Raw genomic sequence first — 24,656 nt, 5'->3', positions numbered from 1 at the left:
CTTTTTCTTCTTCCAGGCGGCATTGTTCTCAACCCCTCGTTCTACGGCACGTTCGGCCACACAGACACCATGGTGCACGAGATCGGCCACAGCCTCGGCCTGTACCACGTGTTCCGAGGCATCTCGGAGATCGAGTCGTGCAACGACGCCTGCCTGGAGACTGAGCCCTCCATGGAGACGGGCGACCTGTGCGCCGACACCAACCCCACGCCCAAATTCAAGGGCTGCCATGACCCCGAGCCGGGCAACGAGACCTGCGGCTGCCGCCACTTCGCGCACACCCCGTTCAACAACTACATGAGCTATGCGGGTGAGTTTTATTTTTTTAAACCCCCCACGACGCACCGTTAACTGAAGTACGTACAGTGCGTTAAGCAGTGGTGGGAAAAAGTACTTGCGTACTTGTACGTGAGTAAAAGTGTCAAGTCTGGAATTCTAAATTTACTTGAGTAAAGTACAAAGGTATTGGTATCAAAATGTACTTAAAGTACGAAAAGTCCGGTCTCTGTAAATTATGCAACTTTTCAGGGATAAAATTCAATCCTGAATTTACTTTTCCGGATTCAAATTGAAAAGCATCAAAAGTAGCAGATCTACAAGCTTTTGGAGTTTGCAGAGCTGCTACCTTTGATGCTTTGTGCGACCCTGCAGTACGATCAAGTATTTTAACACAAAAAGTTACAATATGGAGATAAGAGGCTTCTGACCGACAGCGACAAAATGTCCCTCCATCTGCATTTTCCCCCACAAACACAAAACCCCATCGTCCCTCCCATCACTAATCCAAACGCCACACTAAACCAGAGTTGACTTAAGTAATATTACACAAGAGGGTGTTGCGGAAAGGCAGCAGTGTTGTTCTGAAAGGCAGCGCAGAAGTGCATTAATGACGGTAAAGAGCACCCTCAAGTGTGATATTGCAATTATACAACAGTTGCCCTTAAAAGATATTCGCTAAAAATAATATTTTTTAATGTCAGATGTAGCCACTACGACCACAAATGTCCCGAGAAACTCGCTAGCCTAGCAACACATTTCTATGTTTTGATTAGGTGTTCCAATCTTGTCGTTTAAGCACGGCTAGAAAGCTGTTTCAACCAATCAGATTGCTTCCTCGAAACGACCCGTTGTGTGTGAAACGACACGTTGTATAATTGGTGTGAAACGACCCGTTGTATAATTGGTGTGAAACGACCCGTTGTATAATTGGTGTGAAACGACCCGTTGTATAATTGGTGTTTTTGTCGTTGCAGATGACGCGTGCACAGACTCGTTCACGCTGAACCAGGTGGCGAGGATGCACTGCTACCTGGACCTCATCTACCAGACCTGGCAGCCGGCCTCCAAGCCGCCTCCTGTACCAATGGCGCCCCAAGTGGTGGAGCAGCATCACAACGCCATCACCCTGGAGTGGTTCCCGCCCATCTCCGGACATTTCTATGACAGGTGAAATGAGCCACACAAAAAGAGACTAGTCTGTATACTGTATTAACAGACAGACTGACTATTAAACACAGGTGAATGCAATTGACAAGCTATATATGTCAACAATATATATGTCGCAATTGGCACAGGACTAGTCCCGTGTGGCCAGACTGTTGCCTCTCGCAATTTTCAAATGCTTCCGTCATACAGTCTGGAGCAACGGAATCTATCAAGCGATAAACTAGGAACAGATGAGAAGGAAGAGACGTGAAGTCACGTGACTGGACGCTGGGGCGTGACATGACACACGACACTCATCGGTGGCAAATCTCGCACTGGAAGTTTGATGAAAAACATGGCAGTGGATGGCGCTGGCTGGACCCTCATGAACAAACACTATTTCTGAACGAATGTGAGCGACCTTTGTCATATAATCGGTTCAGGAATATAAAATAAGAGATAGCACATGTTGTTTTCTAATCACTTGCTTTTTGATGTGCACAGTACATCATTTTATTGTGGCATCTAAACAGCAGCAGGTATCGTTTCTGTCTCTGAGGTATCGTGAGATTTGGTTGCCAGTCTGAAAACTGTGGGTTTCTTGCGATACCTGGCACGTTCAGAAACGTACTTTGTGCTCTTTAGATACCTCTATGAAATTACACAGTGTACACATTGAAAAGCAACACAGTTATATGTATTATTTTATATTCCTGGAACAATTATATGACAAAGGTCACATTCGTTTATAAATGGTGTTTGTTTGAGCTGGTCCAGCCGACTCCATCCACTGCCATGTATTTCATCAATCTTCCGGTGCAAGATTTGCCACAGAGCCAATGATGAGCGCCATGGTGGTGCCCAGTCACGTGACCATCGCTAAATTCCAATACCCAAAATCTCTGTCACTCACACTCGTTCACTCCAGCATGGTGGTGTTACGGTGAAATTGGTGACCTGCTGAAATATGTGACAATCATGTAGACAATGACATGTCAGTGTCCTAATGTAAATCGTTGCAATTCTTTTATTAGCAGAGTTCAACCTAGCGGTAATTAGGACACGTATTTAAAGACCTGCATGTAAGTTGTGTGAAGTCCACAAGATGGTCACATATTTCTGCAGGTCACCATGTTGGAATGATCAAGTGTGAGTGGCCGAGGTTTTGGGTCTTGGAATTTGGCTCCTGTCTTTTCCTTCCATCTGTTCCTACGCAATAAAGCCAAAGAGGAGCCTCCTCCCCACTTCCGTATCGTCTTTACAGTCGCGCACATTTTTCCTAATATGAATAGAAATCGTCTAGCTTGCTGCTTATCAGAAATATATATAACAACATAAAATGTAAAGATACTTGGCAGCTTCCTTACTCGTATTTCGGGAGCTGTCGTTCCAGACTCTATATAGCATTCGGAGATAGTTGTCTGGCTACGCGAGACTAGCACAGGACTGGCAGGAGGGGAAATGACATGACAGACAGATGAAACACAAGAGTCTAGACAGGTAATGGTTACACTACGTTGCTGTCAGACAGAAACCTCTTAGGTCCATATTCAAAAATGTTTTTTTCGTACTGAATACCCAACTTGATCATAATACATCTTCACACAAAACAAAAGCATCAAAGGTGTCAGTTCCACTGAAGTGTCTCCAGCTTGTAGATGTGCTGCCTTTGAATTAGAATCACAGGTTTTGGACATGATGAGGCGTCCACCCGACAGAGACGATGTGCCTGCGTTTGGACTGTATCTAAGTTGGTTGCTGTGCATGTCTGTTGGTTTCCTAGAGAAGTGGGATCAGTGTGTGATAAGTGCACAGAGGGGAGGGTCCTGCTGCAGTACGCCTCCAACTCCTCGTCCCCCCGACCCTGCGCCCCCTCGGGACACTGGTCCCCTCGAGAGGCCGAAGGTAAGCCTTTATTGACCCCCTTATGACTCTGAGAAATTAAATGGAACCCAGTTGTGCGCTCTCACGTCAGTGGCTGATTTATTGATTGATTGATTCAATACTTTATTGGTACAGTCAGACATCAATGCTAAAACACAAATAAAGTCCTGGGGGCTTGTTTTCCTCCTGGCTATGACGGCACATTTTATTTTCCTTTTTTTTGGATCATTGTGAATAATAATATTGATTGATATGATTTGTCAACGGTTAGTTGAAAACGCTCTGAAAAAGGGCAGGGCAGCTATAGGCGATGTGTTTATTCTGGCATTCAATGAGTTAACCCCCCAAAATATGACCTAACGGCACCTTTAACTCTCAACTCTCAGCCGTGCAGGTTCAACCCATGTTAAATACAGTGTTTTCTCGACGCGTGGTTTTGCGCGCCTCCATAAATGTATGTGCAAAGCAACAATCTTTGGTCTGGGCCGATAGCATCTTTCCCACATCCATGAGCTCCCAATGCCTTTGGGGGCTTCCCTTTTTCTTGTCTTGTTTTTTTTCTTCACTAACATGCAAATCGTCGATGTCGGGTGGAAACCTTGTATGTCTAAAACTCTTAACTTTTTAGGAAATGAGAGAAAAAATGTACCTATGTAGTTCATTTTTTAGTCACAAGATATTGATAATACTTTTCATTTGCTCAATATTTGTTTTAAACCCACATGCACATGTACTGTAACCACTTTCACGTCAACTTGTCTTAAACCATTACAACCAGGAAAGCATCTGTGTTATTTTGGTTTTTAGATTTGGCTATTCAAATATAGCAGATCTACAAGCTCGTACATCTGCTATTTTTGAACATTTGTTGAAAAATCTTGAATGTGTGAGAACTACTGACTTAGAAGGCATTTGTAGAATCGGCGTCTTTAAAAGAATCAATCAGAAATTGCAGAAATGGCATGGCACGTTTTGAGCTTGTAGGTCCCCCCTTTTTTTTTTATACAATGAAATATATAATAAGTCGAGAGTTGGAGATACGAGGTTTCTGCCCCGACGCTGGGCAAAATATTTTGGGTCGCTGACTCAACCCCGAAAACATGCAAATGACTCATTGGATTCATGGCTGTTGACGCGGAGCCCGGTGGGATGACATGGAGTCAGAGTTGATGGAGTCTCTCTTCCCAGCGGAGCACGGCGGTATGGTACCACAACTCCCAAAACAGGGCTTATAGCAGCGAGGCAAAGAGTTCACAGTCCAAAAACGGATACGGATACCCATTTCATTATTGCTCTTCTTTAATCAGTGGTGGAAAAAAGTACTCGACTTAAGTAAAAGTGTCAATACTGCAATATGGAAATACTCTGTTACAAGTAAAAGTCCGGAATTAAACAAATGTACAAAAGTATCAAAATGTACTTAAAGTACCAAAAGTAGAAAGTACTCACTGTGTTTTCAAATGTATAATATTTAGAAAATAGCAGATCTACAAGCTCACAATGCGTCACCACATTGTGAGCTTATAGCATTGTAAGTGCATTGTAAGCACTTTTTCAAAATTGCAAACATAACAGGTCTACAAGCTCATAACACATTGCAATTGTGCGTTTGTAGATCGATTTTACTATTGCATTACACCCTCCAATAGGGCATACATTTTGTGGAAAAAAGAAATATGAAGAGATGCAAGGTTTTTGCCTGACAGTGACAAGATCATGGTCTGTAAGCATCGGTTCCACTCCCCCCCCCCCCCCATCTTTCCCTTGGGAGATATCGAGTAGGCTACCATAAGTGCTGAAATCAGCAGGATTCCAGAAATAGCATTTTTTTGTTGTTTTTTTTCTTTCCCCAAAAAATTCTTGTTACCTCTCTTGTTCTCTGGGTGGACTCCTATTTTGGAACGGCTGCACAGGAACCGGGATTAGAAATGAAGTATTGGGGCTTTAAAAATAGTTGACCCAGCTGTGCACCTTTTGATCACTTTCTGGCTTCAGCAGCTGCAGCATTAAGCACCATCCTGTGTGTGTGTGTGTGTGTGTGTGTGTGTGTGTGTGTGTGTGTGTGTGTGTGTGTGTGTGTGTGTGTGTGTGTGTGTGTGTGTGTGTGTGTGTGTGTGTGTGTGTGCGTGCGCGCGCGCGCGTTACGATGTAACACAAAATACGATGTATTTTAAGATGTGACATAAATTCGGCCACCTTATACGACCGCCAACTTATAACACAGTGTTTATATCGTCGTCACTGTCGCGCAGAAACCATGTATCTCCACATTTCAACTTCAACAGTACCCTTTGTTTCCATTTTAGATCTGAAATGTTTTAGTCTTAGTCTAGTTTTAGAATTTAGACTAAAGTCTTCTGATATTTAGTCGATTAAATCTGCAGTTGATTTTGTCGTAAATGTATTTTCGCCGGCCTTGACGGCATCACAATGGCTGATTTTATACTAGGTTGTGTGCTGAAAATAGCCGATCTACAAGCTCACAACGCGTCGCTGCGCGCTTACGGTCTGAAAAGGTTGAGAACCACTGATTTAGTGTAGCTTTTGAGGGGAGCCCCCCCCAAAAAAAACCCTGGGGGTCCCTGGACCCCAAGTTGAAAACCAATCGGTGTGCCAGTGATGTTGACAGAGTTAATAACAGAGAAATGGATATTGTTACGATTTCACAGTACCTAAACGTAACATTAAAAAAAGAAACAATTGTGCTGGTGAATTTAAATGATGTAATAGCACTCTTAAATGACAATGCAAGCCAGACGTCATCTTTTATTGCACATTCATTAGAGGATTTTACAGTTGTAAAATCCTCTACTGGCTGTACGGAAGTTTGGTTGCATTTTATTCAGTCTCTAAAGGCCTTTTTATTCACAGAATAAAATATTACTTGGTATAATGAATTGCTTCGGTGAATTATGTCCAATTTGACTAAGTTGCCCATCGACTAAATTGTGTTTAAGTTGATTGCATGGATATCTCACCCCATTCGTCACCGAACTGAATAAGAAACTTTAGCGTTGAGAATAAGAGAAGCATATATTATTTTTTTATTCTGAGGTATCGACAAAAAGTGGACCATGCATTTTACAGTTCCTCTGCTTCTCCCCCAATCCATTAAAGAGTGCATTAAAAAGTAAAATCTTCATTTTGTACGGCTTTTTTTCTTCTCTCCTTCCTTTTCAATCACTACGCACGCACGCACGCACGCACGCACGCACGCACAGTCACACATACACCACCCCCCACCCTCCCAGGACTCTGAACCTCATGTTGAGAACCAATGTTGATTTCGTCGACTAAAACTATGACATGTGACTTTTTTTCACTGACAAAAACTAAATGGAAACCTAAATGAAAACTAAGCCATGATTACTATACTGTAACTAAGACTAAAGTAAATATAATTCCGTCAACAAATAAAAACTAGTAAAATGTTAGGAAGGAGCTAGTGAACAAGAGCTGATCTACAAGCTAAATGTTAGGAAGGAGCTAGTGGACAAGAGCTGATCTACAAGCTCGTTGCAACACGAAGATTAGATGTAGATTTAGTCGACTAAAATATTATGATATTTAGTCGACTAAAACTAGACCAACACTAAAACATTCCGGGGTGACTAAAATGTGACTAAAACTAAATGAAAACTATTCAAAAGACAAGGACTAAAACTAAAATAAAAATGCCGTCAACTGTTCTGCATACCTGTTCCCATTGACACCGCGGCAGAACAAACTACCCTCCCACCCACCCACCCCCCAGGCTTCATTCAGAACAAACTACCCTCCCCCCCCCCCCCCCCCCCCCAGGCTTCATTCCCACACACATGAGCAAGCTCCTCCGCGGATCCGACCGTACGTGACCATAATTCAATTTCTTTATGGGCGAATTATGAATTTCTGTGGGGTCAGATATGAGGTAATACGGAGTGGAGGAGGAGAGTATACCGTGGAGATGTGATTCTTGGCAGTCTGGCAGGTGTCCGAGCGCTACGTATAAGCTAATGATGAACTCACTGACTCACACACAGCGTCACACTGCAGGGTGCTGCCACGCACACATCCGTCATATCGGCAAATACATGTCGTTGTGCTGTCGCGCAGAAACCTTGTATCTTCATATTCTACGTCAGTGGTTCCCAAACTTTTTCATGTCAAGGACCCCCAAATTGAAACTAATTAGCCCGGCGGACCCCCATTTGAAGAGATATGCCAGGGATCCCCATAAGAGAAGATTTTTTACAGCTCTAGCAATGATTCTCAATCTGAGAGCGTAAAATGAAACGCTTTTTTTTACGCTCTCAAGATTTAAAGATCTATAAGGGTCCAACTCTCCATTTCTTTAATTCTTTTCATAAATGAATGCCCTTCTTGATCACAGTGCAGCGTCACACTAAAGCAGCAAACGTGACAGATGTACGAGCTCAAAACGTTTGAAGCTTGCACTTCTGTTTGATGCTTTTGAATTGGAATCCTGAAAAGTAACAGTTTTGGACATACTGAGATTTCCACCCGACATAGGCGATAGCTGTGCATGCAGTTTGCGTTGTGTGCGTGCGTGTGCGCGCGCGTGCGTGTGTGTTTGCGTGTGCGCAGATTTTGTAAGCTTGCTGCATGCTGTAATGTGTGTGTGTACATTGCAAATGATATCCCCAGTGTAAATTTAACCATTGCCGGTTAAGGGGTCTATTTTTGTACACCGCCAGAGTTGAAAGTAGCGCTTCTGGGGATTTAAGCTGTGTACCGTATGAGAGGCAAGTCTGGGCTTGTCCAAACGTGCTCTGTGTGTGTGTGTGTGTGTGTGTGTGTGTGTGTGTGTGTGTGTGTGTGTGTGTGTGTGTGTGTGTGTGTGTGTGTGTGTGTGTGTGTGTGTGTGTGTGTGTGTGTGTGTGTGTGTGTGTGTGTGTGTGTGTGTGTGTGTGTGTGTGTGTGTGTGTGTGTGTGTGGCTCTGAACCGCCTGCTGTTTGCTAGGTCTTGGAAAGAGTCCCTGGTTGGTACAGTAACTACTGTAAGTGTAAACACTGTACTTGGGTACACTTTTGGGGTATTTGTACTTTACTGGAGTATTTCCAAATTTCATATACTTGTACTTCTACTCCACTACATCTCGGATCAATACTCCACTACCGGTACATTTATTTAAAAAAACTTTAGTTACTACTTTGATTATTAATATAAAACATACATTAACTACTTCAGCCCTGTATACATTTCGGCCATTTGAAAATAGCCGATCTACAAGCTCAAGTAAAGTAAATGTACCTCAAACTTGCACTTACTGTAAGTGCAGTTCTTGTCTCTGTCGCGTGGAAAACACGATATGTCCAAAACTTACTTACTTACTTACTTTTCAGGATTCATAGTCGATAATAGCAAAAGTAGCAGACCGACGCATTTCCAGCTTGTGGGTCAGCTACTTCTGATGCTTTAGTGTGACGCTGTAGTCAGTGTGATAGATGGATATATTGGCAAAAAAATAATCTGGAGATAAGAGGATTCTAACCTGACGGCGACAAGATGTACCTTAGGACTGAGACCAGGTTCTACAAAATGCGTGCGTGCGTGCGTGCGTGCGTGCGTGCGTGCGTGCGTGCGTGCGTGCGTGCGTGCGTGCGTGCGTGCGTGCGTGCGTGCGTGCGTGCGTGCGTGCGTGCGTGCGTGTGTGTGTGTGTGTGTGTGTGTGTGTGTGTGTGTGTGTGTGTGAATTACGCGCGTGTGTGTACGTACGCACACACAATTGGCACCTGTTTTCTAAAGGACTTGAGGTCTGTGTCCTCACACCACTTGACTTGGAAACACTGAGAGAGAGAGAGAGAGGGAGAGGGGGAGAGAGAGGTGGGGGAGAGAGAGAAAAAGAGAGCACCCCTCGTAAATCTTTACGACTCCATACCCCAGAGAAATATGGCTGTAGGGAGGGGGGAATAGGCAGGGCGGGGGAGGGGGGGGGGATGGAGAGAGAGAACACACATGGAAGTGTGTGTGTGTGTGTGGGGGGGGGATTCGTGGAAACCACCCAAGATAGTTAAGAGAATTGCATGTGGTTAGTGACATTCACAAGGGGAGGACCCTGGAGATGATTGAAAGCAGCAGTGTGTATGTATGAATGAATGGACGGTAAAGCTACCGTCCCTACGTTTGTTTTAAATCATTATGCCCCATTCATTCCCCACGAGAGAGACCGAGCTTCCTATCTTCTCAGTCATTGTTCTATTGATTTCCTTTTCGATTAGTAAAATATATATATATATATATTTTTTTTTTTGGAATTTATATTGGCACTGATGACATGGAGGAGAGAACTCTGCTCTCCTAATACTGCGGATTCACCGTGCATTATTGCCTCCGAACTCAGCCAATCAGAATGCTTGTTACATTATGACTCCAACATCACTATCTGCCATAGTCAAAGAGATGATGACTAAAACTAAAACACCACATTGGGCAGAATGGTAGAGGGTAGTGAGAACCGCTCATGAACAGAAGCTCACAGTCTAATGACTGTGAGCTAATGATTTGCTCGATACACCTTTTCTACCTTTCTTCGGCCATGTCAAAGAACTCGACTCTGATTACGGGACTACAGTGTTGACAGACAACCCCTTCAGCCAATCAGCGTAACAAAAAAAGATGCCGTCATCTTCCAGTGAGTCCAGTCTACCAACGCCATAAGACAAATCTCTTCTGGGCAAAATAAAAAATAAAATACAAAATAAACACCTTGAGGTGGGGGCTCAATTTGAGAATGAAAAGGTTTGAGAGCCCACTGCTCTTAAGTCTTAACTCCTCAGTGTCAGTTTGGTGGAGCCTGTTTAAGATCACACTGACGTGACTGTGTTCTTTTCTGCACAATAATGGAGTAAATCCTACTAGCAGTATAACTTATCAGTGTTTGCTTTATTCCATCGTCTCATGTCGGTGGAATTCCCTGACGCATTCTTGAAAATAGTTGCTCTATATAAAGCTATCTATGAACCAGAACATAGAACCAGAACATAGTGTGTGTGTGCGTGCGTGCGTGCGTGCGTGCGTGCGTGCGTGTTTGTGTACGCATGTGTTTTTTGTGTACATGGGCGCACTTGTGCTTGCATGTGTGCATGTGGGCGTGTGTGTGTAATGTACTCAAAGTACAAGTAGCAATACCACAATATAGAAATACTGTTACAAGAAAAAGGCCTGTATTTAAAATGTTACTCGAGTAAACATACACGAGTATTGGCTTCAAAATATACTCAATGTACCAAATTACCATTTCACACGAAATGTTCGAAATGTTAAAAATAGCAGATCAAGCTTGCAAACACACTATATCGAACAGCTGTAGACTAGTGAATAGTAACAAAAGTTAGGCGGCGAAATACATTACTTGTATTGGTGTGCGTGTTTGTGTCCTTGTCTCCACGCATGTGTGCATACCCGTGAGTGTGTGCGTTCCTGACGTGTGTGCGTGAGTGTGTATGTGTGTACATCAGTGTGTATGTACAGTAGCTGTACACACACACACACACACACACACACACACACACACACACACACACACAATCCCCACCCCAGCCTTGTGTGCGTGCATGTCTGTGCGCGTGCGGGGGCGCACGGTGGATTGAATGTCTAGCTACTGTGTGAGCGAGTGTGTGCAAAAGTGTGTGAGTGAGTCATCAGCGTTTGGCCAGCCCCTTCTTAGAAAGCCCAGAGTGCATGTCCAGACATATTCCTCCCTACTGCTATGTTTACCATCACACTATGCAGCACCATGGAGGGATACACTGCTGCCATCAGCTGTTCACCAGGGCTGAGAGAGAGAGAGAGACTGACTTACTGAAAATGGTAGAAGTAGTTGAATCCTACTGTATAAGCCAGAGGCAGTGTATCTTTTAGGTATTTTTAGTAACTCTTCTCCATGAGCTGTGTTCTAAGAAACTAACCTTTGAAATCTTTAGTGAGGACTCACATGATTATGGCGTATTATTTAATCTACTTTACTTCCTTTGTTTGCTCGGTTATGCCTATAGCACTGTCCTAAGACAGTAGTGACTGTTTCTTCAGCTCTTCATCTGTCCTAATCAGTCAACAGACCCTCATGTGACATGCAACATGTCACATGTTTCCTATCAGCCATATTTGTAGCTGCGGGCAGGTATACAAACTGTGAATCCCTGTTGTTCAATGAGCCAGACTGGGTTTCCACTGCATTGACGGGCCATGTAAGTTCTGGCTCCTTAGTCGAGTACAATCACTCATACTTCTGAAGTCTGAGTTCTTGTCTTGCCTCATTGTGTACAGCAGGGGTTCTCAACGTTTTTGGCCGGGGACCCCCGGAAATGCTTTGGCAATGTCTCGGGACCCCCGCCCCGCCCCCTCCCGACCCCCAATATAAATTGACTGCTACAATAACCTTAAACCATTTTGGGCGGGAACCCATTTTGGTGTTTTAAGCATTGTTATAATTTAGCTATTTAAAAATAGCAGATCTACAAGCTCATAGCGTGCCACCGAGCGCGCTATGAGCTTGTAGGTCTGCTATTTTTTAAAAATCGTGAAAGAATTTTTTAAAAAAAAATCTTTTTTTTTTTAAAATAATTTGGGGACCCCCTAAAATAATTTGGCGACCCCCCGAGGGGTCGCGACCCACGGGTTGAGAACCCCTGGTGTATAGTATGTTGTGAGCATCCACTCCAGATTCTGCATTCACAGCAGCCTCTGTTCTGCTTGGGGAGCCATAGAGCCCCGTGTATGCATGCAGCGGGAGCAATGAGCATCCGTCTGTATCCCCGCCCCGCCCCGCCCCGGGCCGGTCCACACACCTTTCCCCAGCCTTCCGTGCCTCCACTCAGTCTAGAGCAGGGGTTCTCAACCCGTGGGTCGCGACCCCTCGGGCGGGTCACCAAATTATTTTAGGGGGTCCCCAAATTATTAAAAAAAAAAAAAAAAAGATCTTTTTTAAAATTTTATTTTCACGATTTTTCAAAAATAGCAGACCTACAAGTTCATAGCGCGCCACTCGGTGGCGCGCTATGAGCTTGTAGATCTGCTATTTTTCAATAGCTAAATTATAACAATGCTTAAAACATCAAAAGGGGTTCCCGCCCAAAATGGTTTAAGGTTATTGTAGCAGTCAATTTATATTGGGGGTCGGGAGGGGGCGGGGCGGGGGTCCCGAGACATTGCCAAAGCATTTCCGGGGGTCCCCGGCCAAAAACGTTGAGAACCCCTGGTCTAGAGCAGGCTTTCTCAAAGTCACTTCAGTTTAATCACTTAGACTCTCTAGAACGGAGTTGCACTGCATCATGGAAACTGATTTTCTCTGAAGTTTTCCTCGTGACATACTGTATCTCAGGGGGAAAGATATTTTCATATTCATGAACCGTAATCTGACATAAATGTAAGGTTCTATTATAAAGTAACGATGTACTTCACGGCTGCCTTGGACGAAGACAGTTATTTACAGGGGTGCCCCGAGTCAAAGAAGTTTTGAGAAGCACTGGGTCTAGAGTAGCCCAGCCATGAAGAAGGGCCTTGGGCACACAGACACAATGGCCCGCATTCAACCTCGGCTGCAATTAAGCTGGAATGACGCCCTGTGTCTCTCACCTCTTTTTCCTTGAAGGAGTGTTTTCGCAGACAGCCTAATACCCAGATGGGATTAGCTAATCAACAGAGAAAGCAAGGACTCATATTCAAAAGCACAGGTCTGGGGCGATTTAGTCACTTTTAGGGCCTCTCTACTGCCTCCGAGGGACTTCTGGGTCAATCTGCCTCTTGTTTATGTAGCAGCGCGTTCAGGCGAAATGAAGGTTTTCTGGGAGCATATGTTCCACTGCCTACGTACGTTCAGACGTACGTATATATGTACGTACGTACGTACGTCTGAGCAACCCAGAGAAATTAAAATGTGATTCTTTGAATCTCTGGTGAAGATGCATGCACATTTTTATTACCCAGAACAGGTAGCTTTTTCTGTCTTAACACTTTGCAGATGGCTGGGGTTTGAATTGCTTAACCACTTTCAACCTGGCATCCCTGTTATTTAGAGGGCGGGAAAACAGCAAAGAAGTAACTAAGTACTTATACTTTTGAGATATTGTTTCCTTTAATGGGGTATTTAACAAATTCTGTACTTCTACTCAGCAAATGTACGTTTACTCTACAATTCTTTATTCATTTGAAAACATGTGAAATTGGACATCTTGTATAATGAGTACTTTCTACTCTTGGTGTTTTAAGTACATTTTGATACCAATACTTTTGTACTTTTACTGAAGTAAACTTTTATTTCCGGACTTTCACTTTTATATAGTATAGCTACATTGCAGCACTGACACCTTTTACCTAATGAAAACATTTGAGTACTTCCACCACCGCTGTAGACTGGCTAATGTATGACAGTTGTATGACTAGAGGTTCACGCGCCTTTGGCGTGCTCACATCTAGAATCATCATTATTAAAATAATAAAAGATGTGGTTTCCCATCATGCACCTGTGACCCAACATGCCTTGCACTGCGGCGCCGCGTGTGTCTAGTGATCGGCCGTGACACGCATGTTGGCTGCATCCACGGTGATTGAACAGAACGCAGACATTCTGGGATCATTTGTGATGTTATGCTGTGGTTACAATATTTACGCTTCTGAAGAGAAATGGACTTTAGTATAGACGGACGGAGTGAGTAATGGCGGCTTTCAGAAACGGAAGCTGGTGCGATGCTAGGGGGAAATAAGGTAAATAAAAGAATGCAAGCATATTGAAGGTGGTGAAAGGAGTCCACTTGGTGCCAGAGCACAGACCAATGTTGCGCGAGGAGGCACGCAGAGCGCCGTGGCGTGTGGAGATGCAACTGGTAGAATGCAAAGGGGAAGCCAGTGATGTACAGTATGAGTGTGGAGATGCAACTGGTAGAATGCAAAGGGGAAGCCAGTGATGTACAGTATGAGTGTGGAGATGCAACTGGTAGAATGCAAAGGGGAAGCCAGTGATGTACAGTATGAGTGTGGAGATGCAACTGGTAGAATGCAAAGGGGAAGCCAGTGATGTACAGTATGAGTGTGGAGATGCAACTGGTAGAATGCAACGGGGAAGCCAGTGATGTACAGTATGAGTGTGGAGATGCAACTGGTAGAATGCAATGGGGAAGCCAGTGATGTACAGTATGAGTGTGGAGATGCAACTGGTAGAATGCAACGGGGAAGCCAGTGATGTACAGTATGAGTGTGGAGATGCAACTGGTAGAATGCAAAGGGGAAGCCAGTGATGTACAGTATGAGTGTGGAGATGCAACTGGTAGAATGCAAAGGGGAAGCCAGTGATGTACAGTATGAGTGTGGAGATGCAACTGGTAGAATGCAACGGGGAAGCCAGTGATGTACAGTATGAGTGTGGAGATGCAACTGGTAGAATGCAAAGGGGAAGCCAGTGATTTACAGTATGAGTGTGGAGATGCAACTGGTAGAATGCAATGGGGAAGCCAGTGATGTACAGTATGAGTGTGGAGATGCAACTGGTAGAATGCAACGGGGAAGCCAGTGATGTACAGTATGAGTGTGGAGATGCAACTGGTAGAATGCAAAGGGGAAGCCAGTGATGTACAGTATGAGTGTGGAGATGCAACTGGTAGAATGCAAAGGGGAAGCCAGTGATGTACAGTATGAGTGTGGAGATGCAACTGGTAGAATGCAACGGGGAAGCCAGTGATGTACAGTATGAGTGTGGAGATGCAACTGGTAGAATGCAAAGGGGAAGCCAGTGATGTACAGTATGAGTGTGGAGATGCAACTGGTAGAATGCAACGGGGAAGCCAGTGATGTACAGTGTGAGTGTGGAGATGCAACTGGTAGAATGCAACGGGGAAGCCAGTGATGTACAGTATGAGTGTGGAGATGCAACTGGTAGAATGCAATGGGGAAGCCAGTGATGTACAGTATGAGTGTGGAGATGCAACTGGTAGAATGCAACGGGGAAGCCAGTGATGTACAGTATGAGTGTGGAGATGCAACTGGTAGAATGCAAAGGGGAAGCCAGTGATGTACAGTATGAGTGTGGAGATGCAACTGGTAGAATGCAAAGGGGAAGCCAGTGATGTACAGTATGAGTGTGGAGATGCAACTGGTAGAATGCAACGGGGAAGCCAGTGATGTACAGTATGAGTGTGGAGATGCAACTGGTAGAATGCAAAGGGGAAGCCAGTGATGTACAGTATGAGTGTGGAGATGCAACTGGTAGAATGCAACGGGGAAGCCAGTGATGTACAGTGTGAGTGTGGAGATGCAACTGGTAGAATGCAACGGGGAAGCCAGTGATGTACAGTATGAGTGTGGAGATGCAACTGGTAGAATGCAAAGGGGAAGCCAGTGATGTACAGTATGAGTGTGGAGATGCAACTGGTAGAATGCAACGGGGAAGCCAGTGATGTACAGTATGAGTGTGGAGATGCAACTGGTAGAATGCAAAGGGGAAGCCAGTGATGTACAGTATGAGTGTGGAGATGCAACTGGTAGAATGCAACGGGGAAGCCAGTGATGTACAGTATGAGTGTGGAGATGCAACTGGTAGAATGCAAAGGGGAAGCCAGTGATGTACAGTATGAGTGTGGAGATGCAACTGGTAGAATGCAACGGGGAAGCCAGTGATGTACAGTATGAGTGTGGAGATGCAACTGGTAGAATGCAACGGGGAAGCCAGTGATGTACAGTATGAGTGTGGAGATGCAACTGGTAGAATGCAAAGGGGAAGCCAGTGATGTACAGTATGAGTGTGGAGATGCAACTGGTAGAATGCAAAGGGGAAGCCAGTGATGTACAGTATGAGGACCAGAAAGCTTGTATTATACTCTTGGGCAAGTTAGATCTTAGGGAATGAAGTCAAAACTCTAAGAGCATCTTTTGCACGTTGAATAAATGGTTTACATTGTATTGGGTTTCGCAGTGGATGACACCCCTATTCTGTCTCCTCTTAAATCTCCGACCACATTAGCCATTAGTAGCGGAGCCAGGGCCCGGAGAACCGGCCCATCATAACAGCTGACATTACAAAATATTTTCAGTGGCTGCATCTCCCTTTCCCTGCAAACTCAATGAAAAACTCACCCCAGAATGCCAGGACTACACGAGCAGGGAGTAAGAGCGAGGCAACTTTTGATTATCTCAACTCTCTCTCTCTCTGGCTCTCTCTCTCTCTCTCTCTCTCTCTCTCTGGCTCTCTCTCTCTCTCTCTCTCTCTCTCTGGCTCTCTCTCTCTCTCTCTCTCTCTCTCTCTCTCTCTCTGTCTCTCTCTCTCTCCCCTCCTTTTTTCTCCTTTCTCCTCCTCCTTTAACTTACCTTCTTGCACTGACCACACACACACTTATAATAATAAATGTGTTGAGATAATGTGGCCTGGAAACCACATTCAGTGCTCACTTGATTAAACACTGGAATTTTTGCGCAGTGCCCAGAAATGAGGTTAGCAAATGGCTTTGTTGGTTGCCAGTTTGGAAGCCCAACAAAAGGAAATGGAGGGAGAACACAGTGTCTGCCGCGCTCTGCGCTGGCTCTCTCGAAAGCCCCCTCGCTTGATGAATGTTGAAGCCTACGTCACTCGGGATAATGCGAGTGAGCTGTGGTGCGCCGACTCCAAATATGGCTGGAGTTGCGCGGCCGCACAAACACGAGTTGTACTTGTGGGTGCAATTGGCGCGTGCGACAGAAAATAGTCGATCTACAAGCTCACGACGTAAGCTTGTAGATTGACTGTTTTCGGTTCATGAGCGCCAATTTTTTATGGACCAAGCCCGAAGGGGATTTGGTCCCTTATTGTATTTGTCTGTTTTTTTCTTCCTCTTCTTCTCCTTCCGCCAAAAATAGCAGTTCTGGCTTAATCGTGCAGTCGGTTTTTGTGAAATTTGGCAATATGGTAGAGGACGCGAAGCCCACAACCATTGGCCAAAGGGTGGCGCTATAGCACTCAATTGAAAATTAAAACTTTGAACAGGCATAGCTCAACCGTTTGACCGTCAGCAATAAAACTTCTGACCTCTGACCTTTAGATCACCCGCCATTTTTAATTATATGAAAAACAGTTCAAATCGATCTCCTCCCGGGATATTTGATCAAAATGCACGGAAATTTCTACACATGAACTGTTGACCTATATGGTAAAAAAATGGTTTAGTGAGCTAACGAAAATTGCAGTTTTATGAAAATTCTTCTTCTGCCCCACATGTTTATGAAACTTTACAGTATGGTAGAGGGTCATGCCAAATAGCACTGATACCAGTCTTACTCCGATTGGCCAAAGGGGGGCGCTATAGCAATCGTTTGAAAATGCGATAACAGGCACTTTGAACAGGCATAACTCATACCTCGTCTGTCTGTCTGTCTGTCTGTCTGTCTGTCTGTCTGTCATACGAACAGCTGGAATACCGCTGGGTGACCTAAAGTGGCACTGTTGAGCAGCCTAAAAGGGCTTATTGCTTGGTCCCGTCTTATCGCTGCTTGCAGCTATATTTGTTCTTGCGTCTCACTCGCGGGGAGGTTTAGGGGATCGCGTGCCGAAGCGAGTAGGCCTGTCAGGGGGCCTCCGCTCTAGAAAGGAGGTTTAGGGGATCGCGTGCCGAAGCGAGTAGGCCTGTCAGGGGGCCTCCGCTCTAGAAAGGAGGTTTAGGGGATCGCGTGCCGAAGCGAGTAGGCCTGTCGGGGGGCCTCCGCTCTAGAAAGGAGGTTTAGGGGATCGCGTGCCGAAGCGAGTAGGCCTGTCAGGGGGCCTCCGCTCTAGAAAGGAGGTTTAGGGGATCGCGTGCCGAAGCGAGTAGGCCTGTCAGGGGGCCTCCGCTCTAGAAAGGTACTCAGCCGAGCTCTGCCTTTCCTCTTTCCATCTGGACTGACAGTTTTTGAACTCCGTTTCATGTTTGTCTCGACGCTAAACGGACAGGGAGACTCTTAGATAAACTAATGAGACTGTTGACGTCAACTCTTGATCCGCATTCAGCCGTCATAACAGCTGTTAAGTTTATAATTGACCATAAATTTACTGTTGTTATTTTTTTTCTTTTTTCTGGTTAGTTTTTATGGCTTTCAAAGAGTTGTTGGCCGGTGGCTTTATCTTTAGTAACGATTTGTTTATTTATTCAGACAAACAAGTCTTTGTACTGTTATTTGCGAGGACCAATCCGGTCTTTGTTGTGTATTTTTTTTAAACACACCCTGTTTGTCTGTTTGTGTGTTTGTTCATTTTCCCCGTGCACCATCTGGGGCTTGGCTGTCTTTAACTACATACAAATCCTGAGTCTTATTTTAATTTGGGAGACCTCATAATATCTGCCGCTTTTACAAGAGTGGAATCTCTCATGAGCTTCAGGCAGGACTGCTTGTCAACCAGTAGGTTTTAAACCTTACAATACCAGGGTCTAAATGTCTCATTGGGAGAGTAAGGAGACCACCTATAGGACCACAATGGAAACAAGCCCTCAGGGCCATTTGTGTTATCCTTTTAGTGTTATTGTACTGTACCTCTGTACTTTGTGCAAACTGTTAATAAAGCAATCAATCAATAAATCAAACAAACAAACAATCAATCAAACCTACAAACCACTAAGACCTGAGTCCGATTCTACAAAAGCCTTCCAAATCAGTAGCTATCACACATTTTCAAGTTTTAGTCAACATTTTTCAATATTTTTTGAGAAATGTTTAAAAATAGCAGACGTACAAGTTTCACAGTGCGTGCACAAAGTGACGTGCTTTAGCAGCTTTTTAAATGCATCGACTGACTCATATAGGCAAGGTGGTGAATCATTCCAAAGGGTAGATGCCACAAATGCAAAGGCTCGATCACATTTTTGATAATAACCATCCTCCCTCCTCTGGCTCCGCCCACAGGCCCGCCCGACGTGGAGCAGGTGTGCGAGCCCAGCGTGCGCACCTGGAGCCCCAACTCGGGCATCGAGCAGGGTGCCGTGGGCCTCTCGGAGTGCCCGCTGCAGGGCTGCATGCTGCAGCTGGGGTTTGCGCGCGCGCTGGTGCCCGACTCACTCACCGTCTGGGTGACCTTCTTCAGCCCCGAGGAGACGCTGGCGCTGCCCGCCATCCACAACATCCTGCTGCTGACGGTGGGCGGCAACAACCTGTCGCTGGGGCCCAGCAACGTGTTCTGCGACGCGCCGCTCACCATACGGTTGGACAGCGTGGAGGTAAGGGATATGGGGGGGGCTGCCCATAAGTCCCACCAACATCCCGTTAGTCTGAACTATGTGGCCGGTTAAGACTGAGGTTAGGGGTAGCGACCTGCGTGGCCGGTTAAGACTGATGTCAGGGGTAGTGACATGCGTGGCCGGTTAAGACTGAGGCGTGGCCGGTTAAGACTGAGGTTAGGGGTAGTGACCTGCGTGGCCGGTTAAGACTGATGTTAGGGGTAGCGACTTGCGTGGCCGGTTAAGACTGATGTTAGGGGTAGCGACCTGTGTGGCCGGTTAAGACTGAGGCTAGGGGTAGTGACATGCGTGGCCGGTTAAGACTGAGGCGTGGCCGGTTAAGACTGATGTTAGGGGTAGCGACTTGCGTGGCCGGTTAAGACTGATGTTAGGGGTAGCGGCCTGTGTGGCCGGTTAAGACTGAGGCTAGGGGTAGCGACCTGCGTGGCCGGTTAAGACTGAGGTTAGGGTTAGCGACTTACGTGGCCGGGGGAAGAGGTTTGGGATAGTGTTAGTAATCGGTCGGACTAACGGGAGGTTGGAACAATGACATGTTACTGGGATATGGGACGATAATCGCAGTGGTGGGAAGAAAAAAAAAGTACTCGCAATTTTTATTTAAGTAAAAGTATCAATAATGCAATGTAGAAGTATGAAAGTCCTGGATTCAAAATGTACTTGAAATACCAAAAGTACTCGTTATGCATTATGTCACAAGTTTGCAAATGTGTAAAATGTCTAAACATCTTTGGATAGCAGATCTACAAGCTCACAATGTGTTGCAATGCAACACGTTGTGAGCTTGTAGATCTGCTATTTTTGGCATTGCCCATAGAATATGGATACTGCATTGAAGTGGTTAACAAAAGGCCATCTATACTTGATAAAATTGACCTGTAAAGGATTCGCCCCAAAATAGCAGATCTACAAGTTCACAACACGTTGCAACGCAACACGTTGTGAACTTGTGAACCGAGGCGTTCCAAGGCCAGTGAGTCGATGTGTTTCCTCCAACTGCGCCTTGGTCTTCCCCGGGGTCTCCTCCCAGCGGGACGTGCCTCAAGGACCTCCCTAGGGAGACGCTCGAGAGGCATCTTAACCAGATGCCCGAACCACATAATAGCGATAATATAGCGATAATATCGTTGGCGCAGCTATTCTTGACGTAATAATGGTGACGTGTCATTGTCCATACATGGTCCCATCCCGGCGTGTTACAGGAGGAGGTGTACGGCGTGCAGTTCTTCACCATGGAGCAGCACCTGGAGATCGACGCCACGCTGCTGGCGTCGCGGCCCGACTGCCCCCTGTGCCGCCACTGCCGGCCGCTGCGCTACCGGCTGCTGCGCCGGCCGCCGTTCACGCACGCCCCGCACGGCCTGATCCTGACGGACTCCGCCCGACGATATACGGACAGGTAGGTGACCAGACCCCCCCCCCCCCCCCCCCCTTTTTGTCATCGATTCGAGGGACATGTGTGTTGGTATAGCAGGCGTTTAGATATCCATCCATCGATCCATCCATTTTCAATTTTTTATTAAGGCAACGTTTAGGTCTTGGACCTTCCTCAGGCATCTGACACAATTCACTTAAAAATACATAATTCCTGCATCAAACATAATCAATTTTCTTTCTTTTTTAAATGGCGTGGCTCTGTAAGACGGAAGACACATACAAGTGGGTCTGTCTGTAATGTATGTATATCTGTCTGTCTGTCTGTTTGTTTATTTGTCCGGGGCTAATCTCATAAACCACTGGACCGATCAGCGCCAAATTTCCTTGGCATGCTGTCAGCGGGCCAAGGAAGTACTGTAACTCCAGGCATTTGTTTTTCCACATATGTTTTACATTTTGAGAAATATCTAACTTGAATGTCATACTCAGGAGCGATGGCTCAAAGCCTCTGCCTGATGACCAAAAGCCTAATTTCTCCTCCAGCCAAGGGGGGAATTCCCCTTTAGCCTAGCGGTTAAGATATTGGCTTTCCATGCGGTAGACCTGGGTTCTATTCCCGGGCATCACACAACTTGGGAGGCACCTTTTTTTTTGGGGACAAAATATCGGTCAATATCCATAATCGCTCGCTTGGGACTCTCCAAAATGGGGAAGCGGAATCGGACAAAACATTCTGGCATCGGGGGCTCTACTCTGGTTTAAGCTGGATGTTTTCCACTGTGGACAGTGTTTATTTTCGTCTGGCCGGACGAGTGTGCGGTCCCATGTATTTATGGGACTTCTATAAAGACAAGAAGAGGTGTTAGATTTCCTCTCCGAAAAACATTGACAAAAATATGCTTTTGGTATGTCCTGATAAATGCTTTAAATGCCCCCCCAGAGTGTTGTGGGCGAGCAGACGCTGCTCCTACAGCGTCTATCTGCTGCCCAACATTCGTTTCCTGCGGTCGCACGGGTCATCCCGCGTTGCACCGCCACACTTGTTTTCGTCCTCTTGTGTTCCATGGAGATCCAGTGTGTGGTGTGTGGTGTGGACTAGTGCTTCCCAAACACTGGGTCTCGTTTTCTACATCTAGTTTTTAATTAATATCATTTTTCAAATATATATTTAAAAAAGCATTTTCACTAGTTTGGGTCCCGGGCAAAACATCTCATTTCTCTTTTGGGTCGCGGTGTAAAAGGTTTCAGAACCAATACTGGTGTGGGAAAGTACTCAAAAACCCCAGTAGTGTATGGGAACCAGTCTTAGATACAGTGGACCCTTCTAGACTGTGCTTCAATGTACCTTATTGAACGGTAGTGAATAACAAAGACTCTGGTGACCTGTAATGTAATCATGTCAAGACTGTGGTGTACTCGTTTTGTTTTTGTTTTTTTGTTTGTGTTTGTTTTTTGTCTGTGCATTGTAATGTCTGTATTGTGGTTCTTGTTGTTTTCCTATGTTATGTTGAAAAAAGAAAAATGTGGTTCTATATACATTGAATTGTGATTGAACAGTTGTGAAATCTCAAAGCCTCAATAAAAATACATTTAAAAAAAAAAAAAAAAACCCCAGTAGTCACAGTACAGCGTTGCTACTGTATATCGTAATAATATAATATATATATATATGTATATTTTAACTTTTTTCGTAAATAATTGCCCTACTTGAGCTACTACTACAGCGTCACAAGAGCATCAAAAGTAGCAGATCTGCAAGCTCGAAATGTGGCGAGAAGATCTTCTACCTTTTGATGCTTTCGTTTTTAATTTCCTGAATCCTCAAAAGTAGCAGTTTTTTGGACATTTGAGGTTTCCAGACGATAGGTCAACTAATACTCAACTACAGTGCGAATGAACATCACTCAGTCAAATTTGTACTTGAATACTATACTAAGTATTCAAAAGTAGAAATTACAAAGCACATTTTCCTTATCAGTGCATTGCCCTATTGAGTTTTTGGTGGCCAAATACATAATCATTTTATGATAAATGCTTTAACCCATTTTGGGTGGGAACCCCTTTTGGTGTTAGCATTATGTTATGCTTTAGCTATTGAAAAATAGCAGATCTACAAGCTATGAACTTGTAGGTCCGCTATTTTTGAAAAATCGAAGAACGACTGACATAGAAACATAGCTTTTTCAGAAAACTGTCAGGATGTAGAAGACATTTTTAGAATCTGATCTCAGGTCAAAAGGCTTTAAATGCCCCCCCAGAGTGTTGTGGGCGAGCACATTTTCCTTATCAGTGCATTGCCCTATTGAGCTTTTGGTGGCCAAATACATAATCATTTTACGGGTCTGCGGCACGAAAAAGTTGACTGATTTAGAAGGCATTGGTAGAATCGGCCTCAGGTCTTGGTTGATTTAAGGACAGTATACTCAAGCTAGTGTACTTTGTCACTGCCCCCCCCCCCCCCCCCCCATCTGCGTTGTTCCACAAAGCAGCAAGGGCAAAACAACGGGGTTGTTGATGGCGTTATCTGCACACGGCCTGTGTGAGAGTTTAGTGCTTTGCTTTTCACGGAATGTGCTGACTATAGAAAGCTCGCACTCTCCGTGGCGCTGCCGTGTGTTGTGTGCCATCTAGCCGATGTCAGCACGGTTCACGAGAGAAGCAAAAGTGCTTGATAAGACGCGATATGGGCAAGCATGCATATCATGCAAGATAGAAAGACGATACGCGCGTGTATGTACTGTATGTAATATGTACTGTATGTATTATATATATATATATATGCTCAGTTGTGGAAAGACTAAACTCGCGTACTGTACTTTATTTGAGGTACTTTTACGTTACTCGGGTGTTTCAGTCTCCTTCTTCTCCACTACATCTAATTCTAAGAGGCCATATTATTTATTTATTTATTTTTCACTTCACTAAAATTACTTGACAGCATTAGTTACTACTAGTTACTTTGCAGATTTAGATCAATATCACAAAACAAAACATACCACAATGCCCTATTTTATATTGAACCTATTTCAAAAACGGTTGCGTATTCTTAAATTGTGGTATTGATAAAATAAAATAAAAGTCTTGAATGCTTATTCCGACACTGTATATGCTACAGTAGCGCCCTCACTTATTTCACTCTTTTTATATAAACCTGGTTGTCTCACATTTATGAAAGGAAATTACGCTATGGAGTATGAATGCTTTATTTTTATTCTCTCTGTATTTGTTTGGGTTGTGTTGCTAGCTAGCAGCACTATGGGCTGTGGTCCGTGGTGGAAAGTAACTAAGTACATTTACTTAAGTACTGTACTTAAGTACAATGTTGAGGTATTTCTACTTTACTCGAGTATTTCCAATTTCCAGTACTTTTACTTCTACTCCACTACATCTCAGAGGCAAATATTGTATGTTTACTCCACTACATTTATTTGAGTGGAGTTTTACTACTTACTAGTTACTTTGTAGATTTTGATTATTATTAAAAAAAAACATAAAGTAACCACTCCAGCCTAATAACTATACATTTTGACCATTTGAAAATAGCCGATCTACATTCGAAAAGGTTGAAATGAGAGATTCTGCATAATGAGTGTACTTTTACTCTTGGTAAGTGCATTTTTGACGCCAATACTTAAATACATTTTGAATTCCAGACTTTTACTTAGTAAGAGAGCATTTCTACATTAAGGTATTGATACTTTTACTTAAGTAAAGACATGAGTAGTTTTTCCCACCACTGTTGGGTGGGTTTGCATTCCAGTGGCGGTGGTCAGCGGCGCTGGGCTGACTCTGTGTGATGTGTCCAA

The 24,656-nt window shown here is 44.5% G+C and overlaps 1 protein-coding gene across 1 annotated transcript in view; it reads left to right on the top strand.

Moving 5' to 3' along the window:
* Positions 1-24,656, top strand: part of pappaa (pregnancy-associated plasma protein A, pappalysin 1a) — a gene marked incomplete at both ends in the record, with an annotated part of 94,638 nt that overhangs the window by 32,604 nt on the left and 37,378 nt on the right. Inside the window, 5 exons of the mRNA XM_079523991.1 lie at positions 17-310; positions 1,254-1,446; positions 3,209-3,330; positions 19,145-19,455; positions 20,676-20,872. Coding sequence (XP_079380117.1) covers positions 17-310; positions 1,254-1,446; positions 3,209-3,330; positions 19,145-19,455; positions 20,676-20,872 — 1,117 coding nt within the window. The remainder of the gene's footprint in view (positions 1-16; positions 311-1,253; positions 1,447-3,208; positions 3,331-19,144; positions 19,456-20,675; positions 20,873-24,656) is intronic.

The sequence above is a fragment of the Electrona antarctica genome (assembly GCF_951216825.1).
Source record: "Electrona antarctica genome assembly, chromosome: 16".
Classification (NCBI taxonomy): domain Eukaryota; kingdom Metazoa; phylum Chordata; class Actinopteri; order Myctophiformes; family Myctophidae; genus Electrona; species Electrona antarctica.
This window is presented reverse-complemented; position numbering and strand designations above follow the sequence as displayed.